At 33.9% G+C, this 25,501-nt stretch overlaps 1 protein-coding gene across 1 annotated transcript; it reads right to left on the bottom strand.

Annotated features, from left to right (window-relative positions):
* Positions 1–1,836: 1,836 nt before the first annotated feature.
* On the bottom strand, positions 1,837–5,199 carry LOC107483082 (putative vesicle-associated membrane protein 726). The gene is given in 7 exon segments (XM_016103695.3): positions 1,837–2,112; positions 2,115–2,153; positions 2,155–2,169; positions 2,439–2,501; positions 3,436–3,556; positions 3,642–3,783; positions 4,739–5,199. Coding segments are annotated over 7 exon segments (672 nt in total). The 5' UTR covers positions 4,935–5,199; the 3' UTR covers positions 1,837–2,016.
* Between the last annotated feature and the right edge of the window lie 20,302 nt (positions 5,200–25,501).

The raw sequence follows: 25,501 nt of genomic DNA, 5'->3' as shown, positions 1-25,501 counted from the left end.
ATGTTGCTATTTGCCTTATGCCTTCTAACGGATCTCAACTTTCACCAAGTGATGGAATTCAAAATTCATTAAAGTGAAGTTAATATATGCATTGAAAACATGAGAGAGAGTTGGTCATTGATTTGATGGATATCACGTTGCTCAGTGAAAGGGAAGTGGACATTTAATTTGCTTTATCAAAATCCATTAGTTAATGGTCAAATTTCTCTTTCTTCTCTCTCAACTTTCTTCATCTCTTTCGGTCATTATACAGCAGCCATGGAAGCTACTTTGAGCTACCGAAAAGAAGGAAAGGCACGCTACAAGACCATCACAATGATGGCAAGAAAAAGAAAACAAAAAGTATGCTGTGGCTAAGATTCTCATTTACTTGTGGTAAGATATTGTGAAGAGATCTTGGCTCCTCCATACCAAAAATAGAAGTAAAGATCTCGGCCAGTAAGGTGAAGATCCTTGGAGGAATGACTTGTCTCTGATTCTACTCAACTACCACAAAAGGTAGCTAGGGTGGCTACGTGATGAAAGAGGCTGAGATTGGAGCAGATGAAGCCATCATCATCATGAAGCATCAAGGGCTAGAATTTCATCTTGGAGAGCAAGCCAAAGATGGAGCGCTTGAATTGATGTAGGATGATGATCAAGGAAGAATTAGAGGTATTTGCATATTGGGTTTTGCATGGGTTACCTCTTCTCTCTGTCTTTCTCTCTGGCCGAACCGGTTATGTGTGAAGGAAAAGAAGTTAAGCTTGGTTTTTGTTTCAACTGTGGAAGCTTTCCTCTTCTATAAAAGGGGTGAACAGTCACGGTTTGATTCAAGGAGAAAGTGTGAAAGTGCAAGGCACAGAGTTCTCAGAGCTAACTGAGCTAACAGATTTCTCTTCTCCTTCAATGTATTATGTTTTGTAATTTTTCTATTTAATTTTGTTATGTCTTGAGTCTCATGGAAAAAGACAAACAGTGAGATTTATATGAAAAAGCCATAGAGCGGAAAAAGGTAGAGAGTGCAAAATTAAAAGAAAAAAGCCATAGATATTCTTAGAGTTTCTTTGTACATCTGTGTTGTGTTTCATGATTTTGTAGAAATCCCTTTGTAAGTTGGGTTAGCACTTTACAATTAAGATGATTATGGTGAAATTCCATCATTGTTGTGATGGAGACTGGATGTAGGCAACATTGCACTTAACAACTGAACCAGGATATATCTGAGTGTAATTTTCTCTCTCTTCTACTCCATTTCTGTTTCTACTGCACAGGAGCTAAAACTGAAAAATTATCTCATGCCAAGTAACGAGACAAAAATAAAAGTCTCGTGACTAGGGTCGAGACAAAAATCAAAAAGTCTCCTCATAGACCAGAAAGTGTAATTGAAAAAAAGGGGCTAAAATTCAACCCCTTTTCTCTTAGCCACTAAAAACCTTCAAAGGGTTCCCACTTGAACTTCTATCTGTTTCTTGTGTGCAAAGAGATTCCTAGCTGGATTATTCTTACGAGTGAAGACATGGTGTTAATACCAGAAATTGTGCCTAGAAGATTATATGTAATTGGTGTAGCGTTAAACTTTTGTTGTAAATGTAATCTTTTCACTCTGTTGAGTTCTTTCATGCAGTATAATTGAAAAAAAAAAAGCAAAAACAAAAAATACCACCTAAGAGAGACAACCAGTGTCAATGCTCAAATTCCAAAGAGATACTTTCAAACTTCAAAAGTAAGATAGCACGAATTGAAACTAATAATGCTAATAATGATTTAAGCAATACAATTAGAAAAGTTGTAATGGAAAAAACTATCAGAAGTAATTTTGCATGAAAAATGGGAATTAAAAAGGAACTTGATTACTTGAACAGAAAACCAAACTTATATTTTCAAAAGCAATCCTATATAAGTAGAACAACGTGAACAGCATACCGAATTGTTATCTTTACTACATACAAAGTCATGACATATAGTGATATCTTTCCTCTCATAATCACAAGAAGCTAAAATAAACACAAAATGCGTCCTCAGAGAATATGGTGCTCATTTTCCACAGTGACTGAACCCACGACACACAGACAGAACAATGATCAGGATCAGTGCTATCAAGATTCCCAATACAATCAGCTTTATCTTCATGTTCTGCAGCCACATTTTTCGACGGATTTTGGTTCCTGAGTTCCTGAAATCTTGTGCCTGGAAAACAAGAATCCTTTCCTCAGAAAATGTAAACATCAAATATTCATGCTTTGATGAACAATGCAAAAATTGGGAATAATCTTGGGTACGCATGGTAGAAGAGGCAAGTGTAAACACAGTTAATAATACAAATTGAGTTTAAAATGCAATGTATAAAAAAAATTCATTAGAAATAGACTGGATGCAAGAGACAATCAAAGCCAAAAGAGGGGAATGACCTTTTCTAAATATAGATAAGAATAACAGGCAGATACAAATATACTAACCTGGTGATGAAGGTTCTCAGTCTTGTCAACCAGCAGCTCTATCTTTTCACCCCTGTCCAGAACCTACATCAAGCGATAAATGTGTCAATATAAATTCTTTATGCATTATACATTTATACTTGCACATTTTAATTCAATCTTTGCACGAGTGTGCAAAACAATCCACCGTGCTTTTATCTTCTTCAGATTTGTACAACTGATGTATAGTATTACGGTCAAGTGATGAGGGGTTTGTGTAGTGTCCATCCATGAAACTTGTCGCCATTGATGTACCAGTAAAAAAAAAGAGAGATTATTGAATATGATAAGGGTAGAGAGAAGAAACTCAGAACTCACTGTTCCTATGTCATTGGAATGTCGAAATTTCTATTTCCATTTCCATCTAAAATGCAGATGAATTAACATTTGCTATATCGGGATAATTAACTGCCATGGACATACATTGTTTAAAAACTTTGGTTTTTCACTCCAAAAAGAATTCTTATACATAACATAAGCAGCTCGTCAAGTAGATAAGTCAAAAACATACATATTGCGGAATGAAGTTGTCTGCTAGGTTCACGATATACTAAATCAAAATAACTCAGTGCCACCACGAGCTAGATTCTAAAGAACAGTGCCATAGACATCATCGTATAGTCATTCAACACCTATTTTTTCAAGATCCAATGTCCTCATATATGTGTTTGCAGTAAAACTACCAATTAACAAGATCTCTTTAACAGCCAGGACCAGATCATTTATGTCAGATATCTGAATTCTGACATGCTAAGCTTACTTTCAGAAATATCTTTACAATGAAAAATATTCATAAAATGAGACCACTAATTCAGAGTTCTCATGTATTTAGTTTCAAATAGTCTTATGTTCAATTTTGCTCAGAGTAGAAGGTCCACTTTGTTCTTTGTTTTGAAAATTCAAAACATAACTATATATAGTCATTTTTCAAAAGGATTCTTGAAGTTTTAATAACACAATTAGAATAGTGCTACCGTACCTTTTCAATATTCTCCATCATGACACCTTTAACTTCAGAAACCTGAGCTTTCACCTTTGCCAGCTTACTTATCTCTTCAGGATGATCCACACAGTACTGCATATGTTCCTTCAACTTTGGGCTGCAGCAAAGAGATGACACATTACTAACGTATGTTAAAAAAACCACACTTGAAGCCTTACAGGCTTAGAACATGAAGTCAATACCCAAATTCCTTGCTAAGACCATTTGCAGGAGCTGTAGCAGCCTTTCCACCACCAAATCTAGACACAAAATCATCCTTGATCCTCTCCAGGAAAGCAATGGGTACCTGTCTTCCGACTGATTCATCCGCAACAACGCAATATGCTAAAAATTTCCAAAGTCAGACATCAATTTTAACACTTACACTCTAAAAAATAAATGCAGTATCTTAGTATATGATTAAAAGTTAAATTGCAAATCGCCGAAAGAAGAAACAAGGGAATATTGTCTAGTTATATCATTAAAGTTGCAGGTATTGACTGATATTATTCCAATTTTTTCATCGTGTGTTCATATTCCATAGCCTCCAAAAAATGTGATATCGTTTGATATAATCACCCAAAAAAAAAAGAAGAACATTGGCTACGTATAATTTGACATCTGTTGCATAACAATATATCCTTAAATTAGCATATATGGATTGGATAGTGTTCTCTACTCCCAATATGGTATTCATATAGCATGAGATGATATTTTACAAAATCAATCAAGAGAGAAAAAATATTAAGGGAAAAAAAAAGAGAAGATCCATTTACACAAAAATATACAATTAAAAAGTAGGGATTTCCACTGACCCAAGTATAACACACGGCTACGTAACAACTAACACGTGAAATACGCATATCCATAGATTTTTACTGTTGAAAATAAAAATTGATTTCGCCACGCATATAACCTTCCCACGACCCAGTCGAGCCTCAGTGACATTGAAATTTGAATGACCACAAACCTAGCATAATCAACCCGGCGCCTAAAAAGTGGGGAGATTAAAAAACCCTAGTCAACAAGAACGAGCGTGTTCAAAACAAAACCCTTCAACCTTCACCAGATCAAGGTTTCTTTAAACCCTATCGTCAATCTAACAACAAAATATTCATTTCATTCACAGTGACAACAATCGAAAGCAACAAGATCACACATCTCATTTCTCATATCTCATAATCATCATCAGGTCACTATAACCTAATCGAATCCAAAATCAATAACAAGAATCTGAAATAATAATCTCTGTATGACGCATAGCAACACAAACACAAAGCAAGAAAGTGCGAAAACATACTGTATCCATTGTCAACAAGGTAATTGAAGGTGTGATTATCGCAGTTGTAGGTGAACTTGTTGTTGGTAGCGGGTAGCTTCTGAAGGCACTGGAAAGCGATGGAGTTGAAGTTCCCTGAGAATTCAGTGTACTCGGCGAGAATCACGGTCCCGCGAGAAACGAAAGCGTAGATCAGCGACCTCTGATTCTGCCCCATCGATGAATCGAAATTCTGAAAATTTGAAATTCGAAAAAATTCTAGGGATTCCGAATGAAGAAAAAGAAGAGAAAGGGAGAAAGAGATCTAGGAACAGTGTTTGCTTCGGTGGTCGTGATGATGAAGAAATCGAAACGGAAACCCTTTATTTCTCACTTTCTCTCTCTAGGATCTTTTTTAAGAGAGAGAAAGAAAAGAGAGAGTGTAAAAGAAGGAAAAGGGAAAAGGGAAAAGCGAAGGTGAAAGTGAGAGATAAGTATGAAGAGAAGGTTAAGGGTTAAGGAACGTTTGATTTGATTATTTTGAAACTGAAGTAAGTTTTAACTTGTAATAAGCAGGTTTTAGCGAGTGATTACTGAATATTTATAAATATTACCGATAAGACTATAAAAGCCTTATTACGACAAACTTCTTGTTAATGCCGTGAATTTTCAACTAATTTTCCGCGTAATCAACTGGTGATTTGTTATTGTCTTATTGGTTGTTTTAAAAGAAAAAAAAATAATAATTACAGAATGTATTTAATGTATTGAAAATATAAAAATAATATTTAAAAATTTGACAAAAATAATTTTAAAAATATGAAAAATAAGTCTCAAATAATTTAAAAATTTGACAAATATAACAAATAACCATATTATTTATAAGTGACAAATAGGGGTGGCAATACGTAGAGTAAGGTAGAGTTTGAATCCAACCCTAATTCTATCCGCCGGTTGAGATTTTTATATAAACTCAACCCTATCCTACCCGCGGATTGATAATATCTTAATCCTAACCCTACCTGCTTTTAACTTACAAGTACTCGACCCTATCCGCGAATTACAGAAATAATACACTATTATTATATAACTTGATGATAATTTAAAATATAAATAATTTTTATGTAAAAAATATTAAATTATTAATTAATGATATTTTTTAAATGGCCAAAAATTTTTTGCATTTAGTGAGAAATATTTAGTTCAACATCCACTTAAAATATACTTTTATATAAAGTGCGAGTTAGTCGGGTAGGATTGAGAGACTCAACCCGCACTCTACCTTACCCATTGCAGATCGAATTGGCAATCCTACCCGATCGGGTGGGATCGAGCGGATAAAGTACATATTGCCACCTCTAATGATAAATAATTTTGTATTTAATAGATGACGTATGTGTTTGATAAAATTTTTGCAAAATATTTAATAATTACGCATACAAAAAATTGGCATAACATTCGATCATCCAAATTTTTTTTTTTAATTATTGGCATAAAATCACCTAAGTATTGAAAAGATATTTTTTCTAAAAAAATTCTATCCAAATCATATTTCTAAAACCTTGTCTAATTATATAAATTTAATATTTTTTTCACGTTATTTATTTTTTTTAACTTATTTATCATTCATTCTTTTGATATTACTTTCAATATGAAGTGCCATTTGGATAGTTAATTTGTTTTAAAAAAACATCAAACATTCATGATACTCCTAAAATATATTTTTAGCAATATCCTAAAAACAATAATAACGATTTTTTTTAGCAGAGTTAGATAATAGCCTTTTTCCTTTCTTATCCCAACCTCGATTTTTTTTTTCAAGGTAGGAATGATTTTTTGATTGACTTGAGCGAGGTAGGACCATAGGATGATGATATAATATTTGTTACTTTAATTTTAAACAAAAAGGTTAAATATGATTTGTTTAAATTTTTTAATATTAACTATTTTATTTTTTAGGTAGTGTTCACTTGTTCATATAATGATTTGGATTTTAAAAAATTTAAAAATATTATAAAAAATAATTTACTAAAAGCTATTAAAAATATAAACCTTTTATATTTTTGGTATTGAATATATCAAAAACTTAAATTTGTATTACGATACTCTTAAAATGTATTCTTATAATACAAAATAATTAAATTGAATTTTTTATTGAATCAAATTTGTTATAATAAATGTCATCTAAATAATGTGGTGTGTTAGCAAAGAGATGGTTATAGTTATCGAAAACTTAATCATTTTTTTTTTACTAAAGATAGGGAAATTGAACTCGCAATTTTTAGATAAATAAAGAGAGATTACGCCGTTTGAGATATAACTTGTTGAGTAATCACTCCGTCATTAGTTCTGGTTAAATCACAATTTGAATCGGCTAAGTATTTAATCTAATTAAATTTGATCACATTAAAAAAAAATCGGTTGAATTCAGTCAAAGCCAATTAAAATCGGATGAACTATCTGGGTTAAACTAAAAAAAATTATTATTATACATGATTTTTTTTATTAACAATATTACATAAATAAAATAAAATTATATTTAAAGTTTTAAAAATATCAATTTTTATTGAATTAATTAGTTTAACTTATAATTTATCGATTAAATTAATAAGTTGGTAATTTAATAGTTGATTGATTTTAGGTTAAATTATTCTGTTGGTCTTTATAGTTTCGCGAAATTTTCAATTAGGTTTTTATATTTTTTTTCTGTTTAATTTGGTTCCTGCACCAAATTTTTTTTTAATTGAATCCCTACACTTTTTTTTATTTGAGCTTTTGTACCAATTTTTTTTTTAAATTGAGTTCTTATACAATTAAGCCAATTATTACTAAGAAAAATCTAATTAAAAAAATTTAATGCAGGGACTAAATTAAAAAATATAAAAATTTAAATAAAATTTTTACAAAATTATAGGACCAATAAAATAATTAAACTTTAATTTTATTATTGATTCGGTTTTGATAACTATTGTGATGACAAATAATGGTGGTAGAATTTGCAGCATTATTCAATGTAGCAAACATTATGAAAAAGATTGCATGTAATTGCTATGAGTAATTGTTAGAGCAATGATATCTCAATTCATTGTATATATATCAAAGATTGGTCCTAAAGTTCAGGAACTGGTTATAACAAATACTAGTAGAATTTATAACGAGTCACATCAAATGAGGATAGTTTAGTAGTTTAATTAAATATATTAAATTATTTACACACTTCTTTTATGCAACTAAAATAATTCTCTAGGAGAATATATGTTGAACTGTTTACTGTATTTATCTGCTGAATGCTAATAATAAATATTTAATCGTTTTCCTGAATCATGTTCCTAGCTATAAGAGGTTATTTTCATAATCATCATAGTCATAAATCAAAATGCTTGACTTTTATCGTAACTTTATCTGAATGAGGTAGAAGACTTCTTCTTTCATATGTGAATATAAGATGCAAGTTCTTTAGCTAATTTACACATTACGGTACGTTTACATAAAAAATTAAAGGATATGAAATGAAACTCACTAATTAGTAATTACTTTGAAGAAGGGGATAAAGATTTACATCAAGCAAACCATTAAAGTTGTATTCCAAAGATCTTACAATTCACAAACCCTGTTTAGAAAGACACATTCAATTATATATCATAATTAATTTTTGTATATATAATCTTTTATTTGAAAACTCTTTCTTACAATATATAATTCACAAATACCGAAAATTTTTATCTATTTTTACAGTTAATCTCTCCATACAAGTGATTCTGCTATACAAGTCTTATAAGTCCTCTAATTGATATTACGTTCAAATGCGTTTCTAACAGATTTTTAATTTTTGAAAAGATTTTGTTTCCTTTTTCGAATTTTTTGCCTTCTCTTTCTTCTTATTCATGTACGTGCTTTTCTCTGTGTTTTCTTTCTTCGTTATTCTCGATTTTCATTATTTTTTGACATCAAGTTCTAAAATCATTTTTGAACTATTTCCTTCATCGTCGTGTTTCTCCTCGTTCTTCTTTTAATTTTGCAACATTATGTATTTTTTTCTTCTTTGTTTGATTTTTTTCTTCCAAAAAGAATTATGAGAATATGAAATAAGAAAATGAAGAAGAAGAAGCAGCAAAAAATGAGGAGGAGAAGAAAAAGAATTCTGAATTATGTATAAGGTGTACTTCAACGAATTTTGGGTGTATTTTTGTAATCCTTTAGGTGTATTTCTATAATTTTTTGGGTGTATTTCTATAATCCTTTGGGTGTATTTCTATAATCATTTGGGTGAATTCCTGTAACCGTTTGGGTATATTTCTGTAATCATTTGGGTGTATTTCTGTAATCGTTTAGGTGTATTTCTGAAATTCCATTATCTTCAAAACGTTTTCAAAGCTTGATTTCAGAAACCATGAAAATCGAAAAAAACGAAGCAAGAATACCAGTGATAAACGCAGGTAAAACAACGAATGAAAAGGCGAAGAGAAAACACACGAAGGAGATCGAATAAATTTGGCAAGAAACTCTTTTTCATGGAGAAAGAAGAAGAAGAGTCGTTCATAATGCATAGTGAGTAGCGCGCTTTGGAAACAGGAAGTGGTTGAATAATGTACGTATATTTACTCTTGAATGTAGGAGTAATGCGTGTGTGTTTTGTTGGGCTTGTGCCAACTTATAAGACTTGTAAGTCAAAAAGACTTGTATGTGTAGCAGACCTCTTATCATAAATATATCTTATTTTTATTTCCATCTCATTCATTTTAAATTGTTAAATTAAAATTTTAAATTTGTTAGAAAAATTTTTTTGCATGTCATTTAACCTTCCTTTTCTTTTTTTTTTAACGAAAAATATTAAAAGATGATTAGAATTTATTATATTTTGTGCTTATTTTTAATTGTCAATTTAATTCTTTATTTTAGTAATCCAATAATATATTTTAACATATATTTTTAACTATTCATAATTAACTAATAACTAAAAATAATAAATTCGGATGATCCTCTAGTACTTTTTTTAATTACAATCTCACCCTTTTAATTCTTTTTTGATAATTACCACTACAAGAAATTACCTAAATAGCGACCAATTTATTGACTTAGCAACCGATTTAGCGACCAATTCTGGTGGTCGCTAAAACCTTAGTCACTAATTAGAGAATAGCGACCAACTTCGGTCACTAACCATTAGTGACTGATTTTTTAACAAGGCTACCAAACTCTCACCAAAGAATATCGGTCGCTAAATGGTGACCAAATTTTTCGTCGCTAAATCGGTCGCAAAATGGTGACCAACTTTTCAGCCGCTAAATTGGTCGCCGATGCCTGATTTGGAAATCTAAATCTGGTCGCTAATTTTTGAACTAAAAATTTAAATCGGTCGTTATTTCTAGTCTTATAATTATAGATTTTTACTAATTTCACATTTACCACTATTAAAACTTAATTTTCATAAATAATTATATTTCCACAAAATATAAAAAAAATCAAACATAACTCAGTTTTTCAAATAAATATAAAAATATTCACAATGTCTACATAGAAATAAAAAATTTAAAATATTAAAAATTTCTAAATATATCAAATTTATTATCCACAGTCTAAACTAAAACAAGATAGAAATAATTCATGAACAACATAACTCTACTTTATTTAACTTGTACACTCCGATATAACTCGAGCCTCTTTTAAGGACACCACGTCTTCCATGATGGCAGGATCCTCATTCAGCGATGATGACAACCATTTTTGTTGTAAAACAATATATCAAGATCAAATTAAAAACAACACAAGAACATTAAAAAAATAATGTTCACTAAATACATGAAAGTATTGGAAAGTGGGATGGATAGTTTACATCCATTTTGCCTAGCTCGGTAAAAAAGTGATTAAGTAGGCTTCGTTTTTCTTTCCGCAAACTTGCACACATAGAGATGTCAATGGGGTGGGGCGCCCCCAGAACTAGTCCTCGTCTCTGCCTCCAGAATTAATCCCCGTCCCTATCCTGTTCCCCACTATGGAAGAATAATTGTTCCTATCCCCATTCCCTGTGTTTTCCGCGTTCTCCGCGGGCCCCATTCTCCATCTCCCTATATTTAACATTCATATGAAAATTATAATAAAAATATAAAAAAATAAAAAAATTACAAAATATTATTACAAACACACAAACATATCTTATCCAAGAGTATAAGTCCAGAAATATAACATAGCAAATTATAGTCTATAAAATAAAATCTTGAACAATAGGATTAGAGTTTTTCAATGAGTGAAATTACTAAAAAACTCCTATATTAAAACTAAAATAAGAGTTATTAAGTAAGTTTAAAAAATTCAGAAAATTATCGGGGATGGGACGGAGATCCCCGCTCGAGTCCCTGCGCCTATCACGAGAGAATTTCGCTCTCTATCCCCATTCTCATGGAAAAAATTTTTTACCATTAGAACCTCATTCGGGGCGGTTCCCGCAGAGATCCCCGCCTTCTAAAAATTTTTGACACTCCTATGCACACACCATATTGACATAAGACAAAATTGTTGTTCCTGTTTTTACAGAGACATGGACACATTCAGTACTTATATGTATATTCAACATAATAAGAACTATGTTGTAATTACGAATTACAAATTGAATTAAATACTCTTATTTTTTTTAGGAATTACCAATTCAATTCTCCTTAGATATGGATCATTATATCTATCAAAATTTTAGTGGATAGGATTGCCACCCTTGTTAACATTTTGAGGAAGCTTCCAAAAGAAATTCTTCCATGGCAAGAATTGGTATGTTTTTTTGCTTTCTTCCCTCATTCTCTTTAATGAATCAACAGATGCATTCCCAACCTCAACTCGGAGACCAAGATATTGCTTCAAGTCCTGTAAGTCAAACAAGTAAGTTATGGAATATGGACGGGTTCAAATATCATAAGTAATATGATACTTATCAAGCACAAATTTAAAGGCAAGAAAACAAAACAAATATTAAATCAAGAAAAATTAAAACATTCCAATGTCTCATTAACAACTTTGTGAACCAAGTCTTTCAATAATGAATGAACCTGGATGCATTCAATTCAAAACAACACAACAAAGATTATGAACAACAAAACCAAAGAATAAAGTTGATAGGGTAAATGAATCGGCTACGACAAAATATTCAAAACCACTTTTCCAATAATAAGCATCCTTCAGGAAGGAAGTGTCTACTTTCATACTTGATAGATAATAACCATACAAATATGAAATAATTTCAAATGCTTTTTTAATTTTTTAAGAATTATTTTTAAAAAACTTCAACTTACGCCATGCATCAATATACCCTTATCCATAAGATCTATCTTTGTCAAAATTCCAATTGTCGTATCCCCTGAAAAATCAATAGAATAAGAATTAGATAAGCAACATAAAATGCATACAATAGGAAGCACATCAAAGCCTCAAAAATAAAGCCTACAAAAATAAAATAAAGTACCAGTAGGATCCACTTCGCGGGATATTTTAATTGCATCAGATGTTGCAAGATCTTGATTAGCTGGAGAAATAGCCAAAATTATACAGTTCGACTGCAAATTAACAACAAATTCAGCTCACAATATTTTCACACATGGAAAATCTTAGTTAATATGAAATTTTCTCAGCAAAGAAAATAAATTCTTCATGGATGAAAAATTGTATACATCAAACTCATCCGTGAAAACTTAGACCGCACTTTTACCCCCCAACTGAACACCCTGAAAAATTCTAGTACATGATTACAGAATTACAAGAACCTATCTTCTACCTTAATCATGAAATATAAGAATTTATAACAAGCTAGATCATTGCAATTTGCTTTACAAATATGCAGAAGAGAGAAAACTTGGGTTAAAAGCCAAGATGTAGAGAAATCCACCAACAAATGCATCACTGAATTCCTGCATGAAATTCAGCAATCAGAATTCGTTGAATCCTGCATCAGTTCATTTTGTACCACAATATCACATTACATTAAGAATCTCATTCACAAGTGACCACCATTAACACAGTCCACTAGTACTATTCCCATATAGAAACGTGTAGAAATGATAAGGTGTGCTTTAAATTATTTCACCATGCATACCTTGGTGTAATATCTACAACCAGAGGAGCCTTTAGTAACAATTAGAAGTTTGAGATTAGGATGAAAAAGTTTCGTCAATACAATATTATCATCATGAGAATCATTACCACCTGTAAAAAATGTAATCTCTTCCTCACTTATCTGCATATATATAAGAAAATAGCACATCAAGTCTAGTAAGAAAAATGACAAACTTTCAAAATTAAACATTTGTAATTACAATTAGATTGTGTTAGAATCATAGCCTAATGCATTTTACCTTTATGACATCAGCTTGATCCCAAACACTCATTATGCCCTTGCGAGCAGCCTCAGCTGATGGCCATAGTGCCAATCTCAAATTTGGGTCAAACAAGAATTCTCGTTCACCATTAGCTCTAAGTGTAACAAAAGCTGATGCAATTCTAGCATTCGGGTCAAACCGCATGCCGGATGTAACACCCTAACTTTTAGCACCTCATGATCGTACTAAAAGCTCAGGCGTTACTTACCTTTAAGCCTTTCTATTTTATACTACCTTTATTTAATATCGAGCCTTTACGAATATATATATATAATCACATAGCATCATATACATAGACATAATCAAAAATTCTCAAATACAAGTCCTATTCCTCTAAAAATCAAAGACAATAAACAGTGAGGGAAAAATAAAGTCTAAGATTAAACCATATACAGAAAGTATGAATACATATACATAAAACTCTATGGATCAGTCGCTGATGAGCCACTATTTTATGGTTTATTTTGTACTAAATTGAATGGATTTTGTCAATTATTCTCACCCTTATTCATGTAAATTGCATGTTTTTAAGTTTTCTTCCTAATTTTGTGCTATGATTGAAAAATGCTTCCTAAGCCTTAAAATCGCTAATTTTTAATCATCTTTTATAATCATTCGATGCTGTGATTCGTGTGTTAAGTGTTTTAAGGGGTTATAGGGTAGGAAAGGCTTAGAGAATGGAAAGGAAGCATGCAAAAGTGAAAGGAACACAAGAAATTGAAGTTTGCGGAGCTCGTGTTCACGCGCACGTGCCTCAGTTACAAGAAAATGTTGGGGGCGATTTTTGGGCTGCTTTTGGCCTAGTTTTAAGCCCGAAAATGAAGACTAGAGGCTGCAGAGTAGAGCTGGGACGTCATTCATTCACTTTTCATACATTCACACTTTAGGTTTTAGATGTAGGTTTCTAGAAAGAGGCTCTCTCTTCTCTCTAGGTTTTAGGATGTTTAGTCTTATTTTTTCTTAGTTTCAGAATTTTATCTTGCTTTAATTTAGTTTTTTTCTAGCTTTTATTGTTCTAGTATCTTAGTTTATCTTCTCTTGTTGATTTTTTTATTTTCCCAATTTAGTTTATGAACTCTTCTTGTTTGATTCAATTTCCTTTTAATATAATTTGAGGTATTTCATGTTTATTGCTTCTTTCTTTAATTGTTGGTTATTGATTCCTTCCATTTATTAATCTTAGATTTTACTATTTCTTGTTACTTTTCTATACTTTTATTTTGTGCCTTCTAAGTGTTTGATAAAATGCTTGGTTGGATTTTAAAATATATGTTTATGTTCTTAACTTGGATTGATCAATTAGAGACTCTTGAGTTATCAAAATTCTTTTGTTGATTGGTGATTGAAAGTTGCTAGTTGGTTTAGATTTCACTAAATCTAGTCTTTGATTAGGACTTGTGAAGTTAAGTCGATTTTCCTCACTTGACTTTCTTTCATTGTTAGAGGTTAACTAAATGAAAACAAAAGGCAATTACCATCATAATTGAGGATGATAATGAGGATAGAAATTTCAATTCTCTTTCCTTGCTAAGAGCTTTCTTAGTTATTACTTTATTTTCTTGTCATTTTACTTTCTTGTCTCTTATTACAAAACTCCAAAAATATACTTTCCTATAACCAATAATAAACTACACTTCCCTGCAATTCCTTTGAGAGACGACCCGATGTTTAAATACTTTAGTTTTTATTAGGTTTGCTTAAGTGACAAACAAATTAAACATTGGCCGAAAATAATTTGTTTGTTTAGAACTATACTTGCAACCCGATATTTTTTGTGAAAATCTTTACTGACAATTTTCCTCCGTCAAGTTTTTTGCGCCGTTGCCGGGGAATTACATATGTGTGCCTTATTATTGGTTATTGTTAATATTGTGAATATGCTTGCCTTTTTGCTTCTTTGTTAGTTTTTGCTAGTTTTAGGACTTTATTTACTCATTTCTTATTAGTTCTTGTTTTTATTTTCTTTTTTTATTATGAATTCTCACCCATTTGCCTCTGAGTTTGGTTACAATAATGTTATAGGGAATGGAAGCTACAATGAGAACATGCATCAAGGATGGGACAATCAAAGATGGGAGGAGCCTCAAGCTTATGGACAACCTTTTTGACCACAACCTCCTCCAACTTACTATGAGTAAGAGCCATTCCAAGATGCATACCAACCCGATGGCTATGGTGGACCTCCTTGTGATTATCAACAACCTCTACCATATGCCTATGAACCCCCTCCTCAATATAGTCTCCAACTATACTCACAAGCCTCATACCACCAAACACCTCCATATGACCTTAATCCATATCCCTCGTACCAACCACCATATGAGCCATGTGAACAAGCACCCATTGAACTACCACAATTCCAACATCATTACCTTCACAACCCTTCTTTTTTCTCCAACCAAGCTCTTATGGATGATACACTTGGTATCATTCTTCAAGAGGAAGAAGAGCTTCAAACCCCACTCACCTCAACCTTCACTGGTTTCACCTCTACTCTCCAAGAGTTTATATCCTGTATACCTCCACATTCTACCAACAACCAAAGCACCTTCCAACTTTCAAGCCTTAATGCATATCCTTTTCAATCGCAAGATGAACTCTTTTTTCCACCACAACCCTCCATGGAAGAGTGTCTATATCTATCATTCCAAGAGCAATATGATCCTACTTATGTTAGTTAAGTAGAACAAGAACCAATGGATCGTCTCAAGAAAGCAATGGATAGACTCCAAGCAATCATCCGTCAAAAGGAGCAAGAGGAAGCCCAAGGGATGCGGGAAACTATCATGGCTAACATTGCAAAAATTCAAGCCACCATGGACTCATGGGATACATGTCACAAGCAAAGTATTTCCACAGATGAATGTGAAAAATCAACCGAAGAGAGGAACATGAAGAAGACTCTAGAATCTCAACATGAGAACAAAGAAATGGAGTATGTTGTGCAACAAGTGGAAAGTACGGAGATTGTTGAAGAAGAAGAAGAAGTGGTTGAAGACCTAGGCGAAATTGAATAAGAGGTGGATTCTAACCTTGAGAACACTTCCACACCAAGTGATGTTATTGATGATGTTGTGGAAGTTGTTGAACCTTCTTCCATTGAGCATGAATGTGATGTTGAAGAGGATAATGTGCAACCATTTAGCATATTGTGGATGATAAGAGATTGGAAGAGGTTGAGCAAGCGATAAATCCTATTATTGAAGATGATTCCACACCAACTATTGTGCCATTTGAGATTGTTGAACCTTCTTGATTGTGTTATAAAATTGATGTTGAGGAGGCTAGAGCACAACCTCCAACATATGACTTGAACAATGAGGAATGTATAGAAGAAGTTGGTGAGCAAGGAATTGAAATTGAAGAAAGCTACCAAGAGGAAGAGGTTGAAATTGAAGAAGCTTGCCAAGAGGTGGAAGTAGTCAAGGAAGAGCACAAGGGAGTGGAGCTTGCAAGATCATTAAAAACACCTCTCCCCAAGCCATTACCACCCAACACAACATTCAAGTGAGTAAATTCTTATCCTTAAACTTTACTTTCCCACTTGAATTTGGTTTGCTTGAGACGGATGGTCAACTTAGAGCTCTTTGTGGCTTTAAGAGTAAAAGGGAGATGGTTGGTGGTTGGAGTTGCCATGCAAGGTTCAATATGATTGCATGCTCAAAGTTGAAGTGCAAAGATTGGTATAGAGCTAGATTGAATGGGTCTAGGAAGTCGTTTGGATACCTCAGTGAGAATTTGGATTGCTTACCACCCGGATAGAATAATAATGATCAACTTGAAGACGGGTGTAGAAACAAGATTTGGGATTCCGGCATACAAGAGGATCAATTTTGGGAGCTCAAAGCATGTGAAGAACTTCATCAAGGCTTGATAAATTTATTTGGAAATGTTGGATCTTGTTGGAAGTCCAAGCATTGGTGGAAGTTTCAAGATGAGTTTAAGCACAAGCCACCATGACAAGGACTCACCAAATGTCCAACTTAAGGACTTTAACTAAAAGTGTTAGGTGGGAGACACCCCACCATGGTAAATTCTTCCTATTTTCCCTTTTGTTTATATTAGTAATAAGTTGAGTTTTCATTTCTAGTTAGGTTTCTTTAGTTTCAGTTGTGGTTTCAATTGTTTAATAATGCTTGGCATTACTTTGGTAGCTTGTTAATTGAAACAAAAAAAAAATTTGTGTGTTTCACGCGTGCGCATGGCCGACACGCACACGTCATATGCTACGCTGCAATGCTCTGGTATAAAAACCAGAGACTTGCGCTGGAACCATGCGGGTGGAGTGCTAGAGGCACAACCCAACCCATGCGTGCGCCTCGCTAACGCGTATGCGTTATTTGAATTTTTGACATTCCATGCGTGGGCGTGGCCAACGCGCATTTGTCGTATCTGAATGCTGCCATTCCTGATACATAAACTAGAGAGTTGTGATGGAATTGTGCAACTTTCATGCATCTAGCACGAAAAGTAGTCACGCGCACGCATGACCGACGCTCACGCGTCACTTTTTATTTTGGGCCACCCACGCGTATGCGGGGATGACGCTCATGCATCACCTGCCTATTTCTGTTTTCACGCGCATGCGTGACTCATGCGTGCGCATCGCTTGCGCGACTACAGCAGCCCAGTTTCTTTTCCTTTCTTCTTATTTCTTCTCTCCTTTCTTCTTCTTTCTTCTTCCTTTCTTACTTTCTTCTTCTCCCTTTCCTCATATTTCCACTCCTCATTTTTATCCTCTTTCTTTTCTTTTGATTCTTACATTTGCATTCTTGCCTTTATTGCATTTTAACTTTGTTGTTTGTTCCTCTTTTCTTTTCTATATTTGTTGTTTTAACATTGGTGTTAAATTTTCTTTCTCAACTGTTGAATATTTCTTAGCTTGCATTATTTTGGTGCTTCTTGACTTGTTTGATATTGTTGGGTGCTGATACTTTTAAATCAATGCTTAATCTTTTGTGATACTTGCATTCTTTGTGCATTGATATAGACTCACATTGTTTTTCCTAACCCACTTTTTCTTACTTATTATTTGCAAATTTTGTCCCACACACAAGATTAGTGCTTTAGTCTTTCCTAACTCATCATTCTTTGTTTTTGCGCTTCATTATCATTGAGTTAGGATGGGACTAAATGCTCTCTTGCTTATCACTAATCTTGTCTGTGTCAATTCTTGTTTTAACTTGATACTTCCGACTATTCTTTTCACTTACTTATGCTTTGACTTTACTCTTGCATCAAGTGTTTGTTGATATGCTATTCGCTTATATTGCTTTCTTACTTACATGTTGTAGCTACCATATAGTTGAGAACCCAAATCTTATTTGGCATTAACCCACATATATTTTATTTGTTTTGATATCTTTGTTTGTGGGCTATTCTTCTTCTTTTTTTCTCTCCTTTCAGGATGGCCACCAAAAGGGGGAACAAAAAAGCTTTTGAATGGGGCGACAAACAAGTCCATCTACACAATCCTTTGCCGGAGCTCGTCAGTTGTAGAAACCCTACTCCACTTTGCTCATCTTTGCATGACCGAAGACGGTGTAATCTTTAAGTGTGGAGAGGTCGAGACCGACTTCCGTGGGTAACTACTTCTTTTTTCAACACCAATTCTTAGTTTACCTTTTATAGTCAGTCATTTGCATGATAGATTGCATGTTAGTTAGAGTTTGTGCATATTTTACCACTACTTGGTTGAAGTGATGATTTCTTTTTCAAGAAATTATTTTAGGCATTTCACTAATTTGAATTAATTTTTTTGTTAAACTTGCTTGAAGAAATTTATTTTGGAACATGATTTTAGAGTTAGAACACACAAACCCAGTAAGATTTTTGAGCCTATTTATTGGTTGCATCTTATCAACCAATATATTTTGTTTTGGTGTGTGTTGTTCTCTCTAAAATTGTGATCTTTGTCTTGCTTGATTCTATATTTCCATTGTTTGATGTATGCATGCACTTATATGATTGAGGCATTTGTTTCACTATAGCTCACATACCGATACGGCCTTACCCTTTCATCATCCTTTGCAACCCAATGTTGAGCCTATTTTACCCAATTTGTTCTCTATTTTAGCACACACTAACTCTAAGCGGAAAACAATAAATATTCATAATTTGAATCCTTGGTTAGCTTAGACTAGTGAGAGTGTACATGAATTAAGTGTGGAGAAATTGGGTTTGGAAACGTTTGATTTGGGAATTGGGTATTGTATATTTTTGTGAAAATGTGAAAAAGATAGTTGAGAACATATTCGTGCATTCAATACCTTAATCATATGCATTGAAAAAAATAAGAAAAGAAAAAAGAGAGAAAAAGAAAGAAATAAAAAGGGGACAAAATGTCCCAAAGTAAATGGTGATAGCAATGCATATGTATTGTACTCAAATTTGAGATGCATGAATATGTGGCAAAAGATAGTTAATGGGTAGTTAGATTTTGTATTTTGATTACATGGATTGTTTTAAGTTAGGTGGGAAGTTTAGGTTAATCAAGGATTCAGATTTTAGTCCACTTGACCAAATACAATCCTACCTTGACCCTAACCCCATTACAACCCTTAAAAGACCTCTTGATATGTGTATTCGTGCATTAAATTTTGTTGATTGGAGAAGAAGAGCAAGCCTTAGAAAGAAAGATTAGAAGAGGACCGAGAGAATCGACCCTCAAACACTAGAGTGATTAAAGTGTATACACATCCGGTGAGGGTTCGATGCTCGATTCTTTGTTCCTGGCTTTCATGAGCTTTCTTCTTGCAAGTCTATTTGTACTTCATTTTTAGATTTGAATTAGTGGAATCCAATTTATATTTGTTCTTGGAAGATTTATTTACTTTTAACCAAGTAGGTAGAAGCATTTAGCATGTAGTTGCATTCATATAGATAAATTGCATTGCATAAGTCTTACTATTTTCCCTCGCTCTTTTGGTTCTCTTGATCTTAGCATGAGAACATGCTAATGTTTAAGTGTGGGGAGATTGATAAACCACTATTTGACGGTATATTTTGGATTGAATTCAGTGGATTTTGTCAATTATTCTCACACTTATCCATATAAATTGTATGCTTTTAAGTTTCCTTCCTAATTTTGTGCTATAATTGCAAACATGCTTCTTTGACCTTAAAATTGCTAATTTGTAATCTTCTCTTATTACCATTCGATACCGTGATATGTGTGTTAAGTGTTTTTAGGTTTTATAGGGCAGGAATGGTTTAGAGGATGGAAAGGAACCATGCAAATGTGGAAGGAACACAAGAATTTGGAGATTTAAAAATCTGGCATCGATGCGCATGCATGGATGATGCGTACGCGTGATCGGTGCAGTAGAAAAATGACGCATATGCGTGGATGAAGCGTACGTATGGACCATGCAGAGTTCAGATTACGTGTACACGTGGCTGACGCGTACGCATGGCTGACGCATATGCGTGACAAGCGTCACGTGCCTCAGTTACGAGAAAATGCTTGGGGCGATTTCTGGGCTGCTTTTAGCCCAGTTTCAAGCCCGAAAATGAAGATTAGAGGCTGCAGAGTGGATCTGGGACGCCATTCATTCACTTTTCATACATTCACATTTTAGGTTTTAGATGTAGGTTTCTAGAGAGAGAGGCTCTCTCATCTCTCTAGGTTTTAGGGTTTTTAGTCTTATTTCTTCTTAGTTTTAGAATTTTATCTTGCTTTAATTTAGTTTTCTTCTACCTTTTATTGTTCTAGTATCTTAGTTTATCTTCTCTTGTTGATTTTTTTATTTTTCTAATTTAGTTTATGAACTCTTCTTGTTAGATTAAATTTCCTTTTAATGCAATTTGAGGTATTTCATGTTTATTGCTTCTTTCTTTAATTGTTGATTGTTGATTCCTTGCATTTGTTAATCTTAGATTTTACTATTTCTTGTTACTTTTTTGTGCTTTTATTTTGTACCTTCTAAGTGTTTGATAAAATACTTGGTTGGATTTTAAAATAGATGTTTATGTTCTTAACTTGGATTAATCAATTAGAGACTCTTGAGTTATCAAAATTCTTTTGTTGATTGGTGATTGAAAATTGCTAGTTGGCTTAGGTTTCACTAAATCTAGTCTTTGATTAGGACTTATGAAGTTAAGTTGATTTTGCTCATTTGACTTTCCTTCATTGTTAGAGGTTAACTAAGTGAAAGCAAAAGGCAATTACCATCACAATTGAGGATGATAATGAGGATAGGAATTCCAATTCTCTTTCCTTGCTAAGAGCTTTCTTAGTTATTACTTTATTTTCTTGTCATTTTACTTTCTTGTCTCTTAATTCAAAAACCCTAAAAACGTTTTTACATAACCAATAGTAAGTACACTTTCCTGTAATTCCTTTGAGAGACAACCCGACGTTTGAATACTTCGATTATTTTATTGGGTTTGCACTCGTGACAAATAATTTAAACGTTGACCAAGGATTGCTTGTCGGTTTCGAACTATACTTGCAACGTGATATTTTTGTGAAAATCTTTATCGACAATTTTCCTCCGTCAGTCGCGACTCCTCATCGAATGCTGTGAGAGTAAAGAAATAGAATGCAAATGTTTACTGTATAACCTTAAAATAATTACCTTTAGGATTCTTTAAACTCACTTTAAAGACCTTAGTTAGTTTTCTTTAAATTACATTACTTTAAGCAAATCACAGTCACGTCACTCAATTTTGAGTTATAATGATCAGCTTTCGGGTATCTTAATCCTTGACATATACAGGAATCAGCAAGCATAAGCAGGCTCGCAATACAAACACACAAACAACAACAACAACAACAACAACAAAGCCTTCTCTAACTAGGTGGGGTCGGCTACATGAATCAAATGACGCCATTGAGCTTTGTTATGTATCATGTCTACAGAGAGACCATTTATATGTAGATCTCGTTTGACCACCTCTTTGATGGTCTTCTTAGGTCTTCCTCTGCATTTCACTCCTTGTCCATCTTCCATCTCATCCACCCTCCTGACTGGGTGTTCTGTCAGTCTTCTTCTCACATGTCCAAACCACCTGAGACGCGATTCTACCATATTTTCCACAATGGGTGCTACTCCAACTCTCTCCTTTATATCTTTGTTTCTTATTTTATCCAATCGCGTATGATCACTCATCCATCTCAACATTTTCATATCTGCCACACTTAGCTTATGTTCGTGCTCCCCTTTTGCCGCTCAATACTTCGTACCATAAAGCATAGCCGGTCTTATAGCAATGTGATAAAATTTACCTTTAAGTTTTAAGGACACTTTTTTGTCGCATATAAAACTAGATGCACTCCGCCATTTTGCCAACCTGCTTGGATCCTATGATTTACATCCTATTCAATCTCTCCATGATCCTGTATGATGCACCCAAGATACTTAAAACTTTTAACTTTTCGTAGGATGTTTCCTCCAATCTTCACCTCTATATTAGGGTTTCCTTTCTCAAACCGAACTTACATTCCATATATTCCATCTTGCTATGGCTTATGCATAGACCATACACTTCTAGAGCTTCTCTCCATAAGTCCAACTTCTTATTTAGGTATTCCATTGACTCTCCTATAAGGACGATATCATCGGCAAAATCATGCATCATGGCACAGGCTCTTGGATGTGCTCTGTGTTTACTTCCAAGACTAATGTGAAATGGTATGGACTTAAAGATGATCCCTGGTGTAATCATATACCAATAAGAAGTTTCTTTGTCACACCACCTTGAGTTTTCACACTAGTGTTGGCCCCATCATACATGTATTTAATTGCACGAATATATGCGATCCTTACTCTCCTCTTTTCTAAAACTTTCCATAAGACCTCCCTTGGCACGCTATCGTATGCTTTTTCCAAATCAATAAACACCATATGTAGATCCATTTTATTACTACGATACCTCTCCATCATCCTTATTAACAGGTATATCGCTTCGGTGGTAGATCTGCCTGGTATAGATCCAAATTTGGTTCTCTGTTACTTGTGTTTCTTTTCTCAATCTCCGTTCTATTACCCTTTCCCATAACTTTATGGTATGGCTCATGAGCTTGATCCCTCTATAGTTTTCGCAACTTTGTATATCACCTTTTTTCATGTAGATAGGTACCAAGGTGCTCTTTCTCCACTCATCAAGCATCTTCTATGACCTTAAAATCTCATTAAAAAGCTTGGTTAAGCAGTTGATGCCTTTTCCTCCAAGGCCATTCCAAACCTCAATCGGGATATTATTAGGTCCTACTGTCCTATCATTTTTCATCTGCTTTAGAGGCTCTTTTACCTCGAAGTCTTGAATCCTTCGATAGTAGTAGAATTTTTTATCTTCTTCCCTTGTGTATAACCGACCAAGGCTCGGAAGAGTCTTATGTACTTCATTAAATAACTCGTAGAAGTAGCTCTTCCACCTTTTATTAATCTTCTCCTCTTGAGCCAGCACCTCTCCATCCTTATCCTTTATGCATTTAACTTGATCCAAATCTCTCGTTCTTCTTTTACGGCTCTTTGCGATTCTATATATACCTTTTTCTCCTTCTTTCGTGCCCAAAGACTGGTAGAGACTCTTATATGCTCTTGTTCTTGCTTCACTTACAGCCTCTTTTATCTCTTTCTTAGCTGCCTTATATTTTTTCCAATTATCTGCATTGCAGCATAAAGACTACTCTTTAAAGCACTCCCTTTTTATCTTTATCTTTTCTTGTACACTAGCATTCCACCACCAGGACGCCTTGTCTCTTGGTCCTATTCCTTTAGATTCACTAAAACTATCTTTTGCTATTCTTCTAATAACTTCTGCCATCTCCCTCCACATCTCTTCCACGCTTCCACTCCGATCCCACTTTGCCTCTTCTCCTACCCGTCTTAGGAAGCTTCTTTGTTCCTCACATTTCATTCGCCACCACCTCGTTCTTGGGTTCTTCGTATGATATCTTTTCCTTAACTTTTGCTCAATGCGAAAATCCATGACGAGAAACACACAAACAATTCACATAAAAATCGAACAGCATAATCATAAATAAACAAAATGAGTAAACACAACCAAATGCAAATGCGGAAACAATATGATGCATGTCTAGTCCTATCGCAGATAATGAGCTCATTTGTCAGTTTTGACCTGCACCCAACAAAATCCAACTCGCAAGTCAGATAAGGCATTCCAGCGACATAACCTCTGCAAGTTTTCACTTCTTGCAGGCGCTGATTCTCCAACTGAAGTATGTCAAACATGACCTCTGCAAGTACTTGCAGATGCTGATTCTCCAGCTGAAGCATGTAACCCATGTTCCTGGAAGCCATTCCACATTTATGGGCATCCCCGCACAGTCATTCCCATATAAAGCTCACGGCTTAACATTTTCTCATCGGCACCATAACTATTTACTTTCCGTCACCCTCTTGTGACCTTTTAATCATTTCATAATCACACGTGCCATGTTCTCTTTTCTCTTTCTTTCTTTTTCTTAACAAATTGAACTCGTATCATAACTTAAAACAAAATCTCTTCTCAAAAGATTGAATTTAAAACATTATACTTTTCTTAATAATCGAATTAAAAACAAGACTCTTTCTGTAATAAATTAAAATTTAATAATATTCTTAAATCAGATTTGCTTTTAAATAGTGCTTTAAATAAGGCCTTGGAGTTTTATAAAAATTTCGGCATCATTTCCTCTAAAATTCAGATTATGCCACTCTTCAAGGGTCCCTACCAAACCATTCTCAATTCTCGAAAATCACTGATAAATCCAACAAACCATATCCATTATCAAAACATCTATAAATCTGAAAGCTAACCAGGTTCAATATCAAAATCATTTTCAACTCTCTATTCATTACCAATAAATTAAACCAGCATTTTTTCAAACTCTTTCCAACGGTTTTAAACCCAAGTTATTCATTACTTTAGAAGTATAAATCAAACGTTTCAATATTAAACCCTTTTCTCAATATGTGTAAATATGTAACAACAACAACAACAAAGCCTTGTCCCACTAAGTGGGGTCGGCTACATGAATCAAACGACGCTATTGTGCTCTGTCATGTATCATGTCTACAGAGAGACCGTTTACATGTAGATCTCGTTTGACCACCTCATGGATGGTCTTCTTAGGTCTTCCTCTACCTTTCGCCCTTTGTCCATCTTCCATCTCATCCACCCTCCTGACTGGATGTTCTATCGGTCTTCTTCTCACATGTCCAAACCACCTGAGACGCGATTCAACCATCTTTTCCACAATGGGTGCTACTCCAACTATCTCCCTTATATCTTCATTCCTTATTTTATCCAACCGCGTATGACTACTCATCCATCTCAACATCTTCATCTCTGCCACACTTAGCTTATGTTCGTGCTCCCTTTTAGCCGCCCAACACTCCGTACCATACAACATAGCCGGTCTTATAGCGGTGCGATAGAATTTACCTTTAAGTTTTAAAGGCACTTTTTTGTCGTATATAAAACCAGATGCACTCTGCCA

Source organism: Arachis duranensis, chromosome 4 (genome assembly GCF_000817695.3).
Source record: "Arachis duranensis cultivar V14167 chromosome 4, aradu.V14167.gnm2.J7QH, whole genome shotgun sequence".
Lineage (NCBI taxonomy): Eukaryota > Viridiplantae > Streptophyta > Magnoliopsida > Fabales > Fabaceae > Arachis > Arachis duranensis.
Note: the sequence above shows the minus strand (reverse complement) of the source record. Positions and strands in the feature narration are given on the sequence as shown.